The sequence below is a fragment of the Amblyomma mixtum genome, chromosome 8 (assembly GCF_055824585.1).
Source record: "Amblyomma mixtum isolate Tamu chromosome 8, ASM5582458v1, whole genome shotgun sequence".
Taxonomy (NCBI): domain Eukaryota; kingdom Metazoa; phylum Arthropoda; class Arachnida; order Ixodida; family Ixodidae; genus Amblyomma; species Amblyomma mixtum.
The window spans coordinates 132,895,596-132,903,097 of record NC_143019.1 but is presented as its reverse complement, the minus strand read 5'-3'; the positions used below and the strand labels follow the sequence as shown (position 1 = coordinate 132,903,097).

The window sequence follows — 7,502 nt, the reverse complement described above, 5'->3', positions numbered from 1 at the left end:
GAATGAAGCTCACTGCGAAGGCTATGGTCCATACACCGAAGAGCTTTTCTAAGCTGCTGAATGCAACACTTCTGTAGCCTTCGATACTCGGCTGCACCAACTCTAGTAAGATCAGAAGTGCCAGCTGTATAGGTACTCCAAAGGCCCATGACATGCGGATGTGCAGGTTTGGGTAGTGCCCCATCATAGTGTGGTAGTCGACCATCACACGGTGAAGACCATAAAGACGTATGCACACCAACGCTTCGAGCAGAAGACAGAGCGCAGCGATTATCTCGACATTCGGCAGGAGCAGTTTGATTAAGAATGGTCCAGGCGTAGTAGTAAGAGCGAGCCCAAGAACGTAGAACAAGAAGCAGCCAAGGAAGCAGAGTTCGTTACGTAACCACGTAAAGCCCGGAAATTCAAATAACACTGCCTCTAGGAAAACTTCAGGGCCGATCATCATGTAGCCGAGTGCGTTTGCTAGTAGCCAGGTGAAGTATAACATGGACCAAACTCCCGTACTATCTAGAAATGTTAATGCCTCAGGCATCATCACGTGTTCAACGTCCACTGCTTGCAGTATGTCCTCGATGTCCGTGTCCATAGCAAAGGACAAATACCCGGCATGCGCAAAGAATAGAAGGCCATAGAGCAACGAAGATACCACTTGCATTGTTGTTACGGCGGCCACCAGGGTTGTAATGTCGCTTTTGAACGGGTTGAAGCGCGCCACGTTCAAGAAGCCGCCGCTGAAGAACCCGATGTTGCCGATAGCCAGCTTCAGTGCGTCTCGCCATAGCTTGTAATTGAGGATCCCCGACAGCGGCTTTTGTAGCAGCAGACCTATGCCAACATCACTATGCTTTAACGCCAAGGAGTTTATAAACATGAGTGTTAGGGTGGTCCCTGATACGGCAGTGATAGTATACATTGCGTACTTTGCGTTGTGGAGCCCGTTCCTGATGACGGCGAACACGATGAGCCAAAGCGCCGCTGTCGTGATGGTCATTTCCGGGTGCACAGCGTCGCTGCTGTCGGTCGAGAGGCGGAGAACCTTGGAGTCGAAGAAAAGCTGTACGGAGCTGGTGGAGCCGTTAACGCAGTTGGCTACGTTGAACTTGTTGTAATCAGCCTCGGGGACAAACACCGTCGTCTTACCGTCGGTGACGGGCACTCCCTGCGTCTCCCTCGAGTCGCGGTATTGCTCCAGTATCCGTCGGTGCAAGCTGCTGCAAAGGACCATGTTCTTCTGGGGCGCGAAGCAAGAGTCCGTGGACCAGGAGTGGCTGCAGTGCTGCCAAGGCACTGGGGAGTGCAGCCAGTTCACCAGGAAGACGCTCGAATAGGCGCACTTTGTCGTGAAAGTCAAAGAGTCCAAGGGCGAAGTAGAAGCACATCGTGTAGCCGAGGCCCCTCATGCCGGGCACGGTGTCGAAGATGCCGATGCATCCGGCTCCGGAGAACTGGCTGAGCGTTGTCTCGAGCTGCATGACGGGAACGACCAGGCTCACCATGACAGTTGCGTAGGCGATGAAAAACGGTACGCCCCCGTGGCGGTACAGGAGGCCGGGCAAGGAGAAGATGCTGTTCTTGCCCACTAGTACCGCGGTGAATGTGAGGAGCAGCTGGGTGTGGGTTGCGAAGATAGGGCGATCCGCTGTGTTCATGATCGTGGTCTTGAAGCCGCAAAGCCGCAGTGGTTCTACAGTAACGAAGACGTAGGGTCAGCCGATGAAGCTCCGCGCTTTTTCTTTCTCTTTCTTCGTCAGCTCGAACTACTCCGGCCAGTATTCTCACGCAGAGGTGGAAGAAATGTGGGCAAAATATATGGCGTATTTCGCGGTGGAATCTTGTTTCACATCAACGAGTTGAGCGCTGGTCTCAGGGAGCAAGTGAGTTTTCACACAAGCACAGGATATGAAATCTAAGTGTGGCCAATTCATTTCCTCATTATGAAAATTTCAGCTAAGGTGGGAATGTGAACGTAGCGACAGAGGAAGGAAAGTACTATAGCTAGGTCTTTCATTTCTGTCTGTTTGTTGAATCATTTTTTCTGATTGCTTATATTTTCATGAAAAATATCGCATTAAAAAATCGCGTATTGCGTACACAAATTATAAATTACTAATTTTTCTTTCAGGGCGTGTCGCAACGGTGAGAGGAACTATTTCTTTATTTGTCTCGTTTGTTTCCTGATTATGACTGCGTATTTATTGAATTTTTTAGCAATAGGAAAAATAATTGAAATAAGCCCATTTTCACATTGCCTCTCTCTTTGCCTTGCGCCAGGTTATAGTTAATATTGTCTCTGTCTTCTTTTTTTCTGAAGGCCGCATTTCGTTGGCCGTTGAAAGCAGCAATTATATGTAAAACATCTATTGCAGGTACATAAATTTAGAAACTTTCCAAACAGAAAGGGCTCAAACAGAGCTCAATTAGTGTGCCATTTCGGGTGAACCTTTATACTTGCCTTGAATATTGCATAAAGCCAAAGCCAACAGAGCAAAAAATTGTTAGGATATATTGCTTTGTTTCTTCCACACGCTGGTGGCTTGAATGTAATCTAAGAAAGAGTTTAATTTCAGCATCTTTTTTGTCGCCCAGCGACGCATACTTTACGATAAATGTACTGAAACGAGAAAGGGCAGTAAAAAATAAGGGAAACAGTAGCTTTCATATTACTGATTTATAATAGCTGTCCCTTATGAAAAAGCTGCGAGGCACGGCTTGCAAACACAAGTAAGTGTGACGTCCTGCCCTGAGGAAAATAGAATGGTATTGCAAGACTGCGCTACGCACATACATGTCAACTTTTTCGGAAAAAATGAGGAAATACATACTTGCATACATGCGTACACCCGCTATCATGAGCTCCGTGCGCGACTCTATCGAACATATTTTTTTTACATGGCTAGAGCGCGCGCTGGGTGAGATTTATTCATGAACTGTGTAATCCACACACGTAGAACAGGGATTGTGCGTGTCTGTTCATATATGCCTGGATAGTTGCTAAGGACAGTAATTTTTTAAGCATGAAATGCTTTTAGCTCCTGTTGTCGGCAGTGTGGTGACGTCCCGCCGAAACCGAGAGCCAACATCCGGGAACTGAAACAAGAGCATCCGGGCACCTTACGAAGCGCGGCCCTCTCCGAGAGAGGGCCGCGCTTCCGCGCCGTTCCCAAGGATGGCGCTGCGGTCCCAGACTCACGCATGTAAAAGACCGGCCGCTGGGCCTTCAGCTCATGAAGGTTCCCCCTTTGACAGGAAGACGTACGCTCGCGGAGTATTCGAACGCGCTGCAGATACATTCTTGTCAGGGCTGCGTCTCGTCGTGTCCGCGTACGCTTCTGCATCGTCCTGCGTTTCAATGCCGCCACCGTCACAGCTGCTTAAGCCGAGCAATGGAGCCTGATGAAAGGAGAAACGGGAAGCGTCTTGCGGAAAGCGATCGCTTTGCGAGTGATACGACACTGCAGAAGACTGCTCGCCCCTGCCGGAAACGCCATGATTATGCGGCCGCACCCGAAAGCTACAAGGCCGCCACGGTTCGCGGCTGCCTACCTAGGCCCGCACTATAGCAGGCGATCGCTTCGACGCAACTAGAAGAGTGCGGTGTGGTGTGTTGAACACTAGACCCATTTCAAGATTTTGACTAGTACCATCTACAACCAATGTGTTATGCCCGCGAACATTTAATGCTTACTCTACTGTCGGTTACGGGAGAGGCAGAGATTTTTTTTTGTGTGGTTGCGGTGCACATGCCTTATATACATTGATGAATGAAACGCCAAGACAAAGAAAAATTCAGGGGGCACTTTGTTGACCTAAAGTGCGGTGAGTCGGAAGCCTTAAGCGTGGTGGTGCTGCTTGTGTCACTGATGTGTGGTTAAGTTAATTACTAAGCTTGGCTCCTAAGAGTGTAACGCGACAGCGTCTTGCAGCGCTGCCAGGGAGTCTACAGAACGCCATCGTGCGTTCGGCTTTACGCCTTGCTTGTCCGTAAATTGGTTTTTGAGGAAAGGAAATTGTAGTGTTTGTATCACGATAAGGGAACGGCGAAATCACGGCCACGTGCCGGTGTTCGGGCACCGCCCCCTCGCCTGTCTGTATCTCGATATGAGCACATGCGTGCTGGTTTGCACGGGGAGTAGTCGACCAGCGGGACGCGCGGTCTGACGGCCGGCTGACAATAAACCCGAGTTCTTGTTGCACATCAGCTACAGTGTCGTTTCCCCTCCCAAGCCACGACAACTTTTTGGCCACGAGGATGGGATTCTGAAGCGGAACGATGACCGATCTCGCGGGGACCGTGAAGACGGATGTTGAGCCAAGCGTACAAGAAGGACCACGAATGAGCGACTCGGAAACAGCCAGGATGCTCACGAGTGGGCAAGTGGAATCTTTCGATGAATCTCAGTCGGATTGGGAAACTTACAAAGGAAGGATTAATGCATTCCTTAGAGTGAATAAGATTCCAGACGAGAACAAAGTAGATGCCTTCCTGAGTATCGTGGGTGCGAAGACGTAGAAGGTATTGAAGAGTTTGACTGCCCCGAACGCTCCTGCTAGTCAGTCTTTGTCAGAACTGCAGAAATCATTAGGAGAGCATCTGTCACCCAAGCCATCGGTTATTGCGGAAAGAGCAATGTTTCACCGAAGAACGCAACAACAAACGGAGAGCATCGCGCAGTTCGTGGCAGGCCTCAAGCAATCTGCAGAAACATGCAACTTTGGAGCTAACTTAGAAGAAACTCTGAGAGACAGATTTGTATGTGGCCGCGCTTTCTGTATTCAAGCGAGGTCCGTAAGAAGTCCCCGAGGATTCTATAGCCCTTAACAAGGGCATATTAGACATATTGTTACGGTGCATAATTGCTAGGCGAAGACGACGTTGATTTGGACGCTCGGCAGTGGACGACGACGAGGACGTGGCAGTTTGTGCTGTAGTGATTTAGCTCGGTGTGCCTTCTGACTGTGGCCTGTCCCGTCTGCTGCTGGGCTAACACCCCCGTAATATTTGGTGGAGGTCGTGCAGGGACCCTGCCCTGGACCTCCGCAGTGACCCTTCCGATCCTGTTGTACGCCTGTTCGTGCTGCATCACGATACTTTGTACCGACGCAATATGCACCCAGATGGTGCCGACCTCTTGCTCGTCGTCCCGACCTATCTCTGTTCCACAGTACTTGCCCAACTTCATGACGCTCCTACTGCAGGGCACCTCGGCGTGTCACTCACGTACGACAGCGTGCGCAGGCGGTTCTTCTGACCTGGCCTTTACCTCTCTGGCCGCTGTTATGTTGCTGCGTGCGATCAATGCCAGCGTCGGAAAACAGCCTCCTGCCTCACTTCCACCCAGTGGCCAGCTTCAGCCCATCGACATCCCGACTGACCCATTTTTCTGTGTTGGTCTCGATCTGCTTGGTCCTTTTTCTCCCATCAACTTCCGGGAACAAGTGGATTGCCGTTGCGACCGATTACACTACCCGGTACGCTATCACGCGCGCTATCCCTACCAGCTGTGCCTCCGATGTCGCCGACATTCTTCTCCATGACGTCGTCCTACTTCATGGCGCTCCTCGTCAACTGCTTACGGATCGCGGCCCCTGCTTTCTTTCTAAAGTGGTCCACGACCTTCTGCGCTCATTCTCTACCCGACACAAGTTCACGATGGCCTACCATCCTCAGACCAACGGCCTTACTGAGCGTCTTAACCGCACCCTGACGGACATACTGTCTATGTATGTCTCAGACCACCATCGTGACTGGGACGTCACTTTAGCTTTCGTGACGTTCGCCTACAATTCCACACGCCATGATGCCACCGGCTACTGCCTCTTCTACCTGCTCTTTGGCCGCGACCCGTTGCTGCCCTTCGACCGCCCCCTGCCTCACGACCATTTAACCAGCTTAACGCTTGTGACGCCGTTGCCCGAGCTGACGCCGCCCGCCAAATCGCTCGAGATAGCCTCGACGCTTCACAACTCGCTCAAAAACGACGGTATGACCTTCATCACCGTGACGCCCATTACCCTCCCGATTCCCTCGCACTCCTCTGGCTCCCTGCGCGTCGTGTGGGCCTGTGTGAGAAGTTGCTGCCTCGTTACGTGGGTCCTTACCCCATCTTGCGGCAACTGAGCAATGTGTCCTGCAACCCCACTCTTCTCGTGCGGCCCCCTCCACACAGCTCGTACACGTCGCCCGTCTTAAGCCCTTCCATTAAAACCCACCGCCTTATAACGCCCAGGGACTGTGCTTCCTCCCTCCCGGTGGAGGAGGGGGGGGGTAGTGTTACGGTGCTTAGTTGCTAGGCGAAGACAACGTTGTTTTGGACGCTCCGCAGTGGACGACGACGAGGGCGTGCCACTTTGTGCTGGAGTGATTTAGCTCGCTGTGCCTACTGATTGTGGTCTGTCCCGTCTGCTGCTGGGCTAACACCCCCCTAATAATATTAGTCAAATAATGTATATTGCCCTTTGTATCTTACAGGCCCAATAGGAAAAAGCTTGCTCTGCCCACGTGAAAAATACTCCCAGAATCATTTACATTTTCTGTGGTTTAGAAGAAGTCTACAATGTATCACAACGGTGTAGTTGCCTGGCCCGCTGCTGACAGCTTCAGCGGAAAAATCTGCATAGCATTAGGCGCTGTCACGGCGTACATGTTGAAAAAGAAGCATATGCGAAACACAGATCTTGCTATAGAAATGCTACAAGCAGAAGCCACGCAGCACCAACATATTGAGCATGCATCCACAGAACGAAAAATTTCCTGTGTTTATATGCTCCAGGTACAAGCTTCCTTTTGGAGTGAGTGGCTTCCGCTCGGTAAGCAATATTTCATTCGAATGTGAATCTGATTACAAAAAAAAATTAAAATCCGCGGACTACGTTGAAGATACCTGCTATCAGAAAAAAACTGAAAGGTCCACTCTGCTATCTTTGTAGAGTTTATGCAAGCATAATGGGTCGTGATTAAAGCAAATGTCTTTGATATCACCTCAAGGGGATATCCATCGGATAATACGACAGGATATCTATAACAAGAACTTAGTACGGACATCCGTCAAAAGTATTAAAACGCGTTTGGATATTTCGCTCTGATTCCAATGTGAGGTGTGGCTCCGAAGGGCAAACCTCACTTATCGACCCTGAAAAACCTACGCGGATTGGTAACAGTGCTACCAAAGGACACGTGCCCCGACCTTGCTTTTGCAAAAAATATCCCCGATGTGACATGGCAGAATCTCAACGTCACCAAAGCAAGCGATCATTATGTGCTGTGTACCACTTTCCAAGCGACGCATTGCAGAATGCGTCACCGGGAAGGGAAGAACACGAATTGGGACGCCTTCAGATATGTCCGCTCGCAAATACCGACCGAGGGGATGGTAAATTTACGACAGTGGACGGAGCGTCTGCGTCAAGACGCCGCCAACACCTCGAAAACTGTGACGCAGGAGGAAAACGGTCTCATTCCGGACGCTAAGCTAGTACACATGATGGAAGCACAACGCAGT

At 50.5% G+C, this 7,502-nt stretch overlaps 1 protein-coding gene across 1 annotated transcript; it reads right to left on the bottom strand.

Moving 5' to 3' along the window:
• Positions 1–506: 506 nt before the first annotated feature.
• On the bottom strand, positions 507–1,652 carry LOC149334512 (sodium-dependent nutrient amino acid transporter 1-like). The gene is made up of 3 exons (XM_089557940.1): positions 1,338–1,652; positions 924–1,234; positions 507–510 (listed from the first exon to the last, which is right to left on the bottom strand). Exons 1-3 carry the CDS (start codon positions 1,650–1,652, stop codon positions 507–509), a joined length of 630 nt encoding a protein of 209 aa, XP_089414066.1.
• Between the last annotated feature and the right edge of the window lie 5,850 nt (positions 1,653–7,502).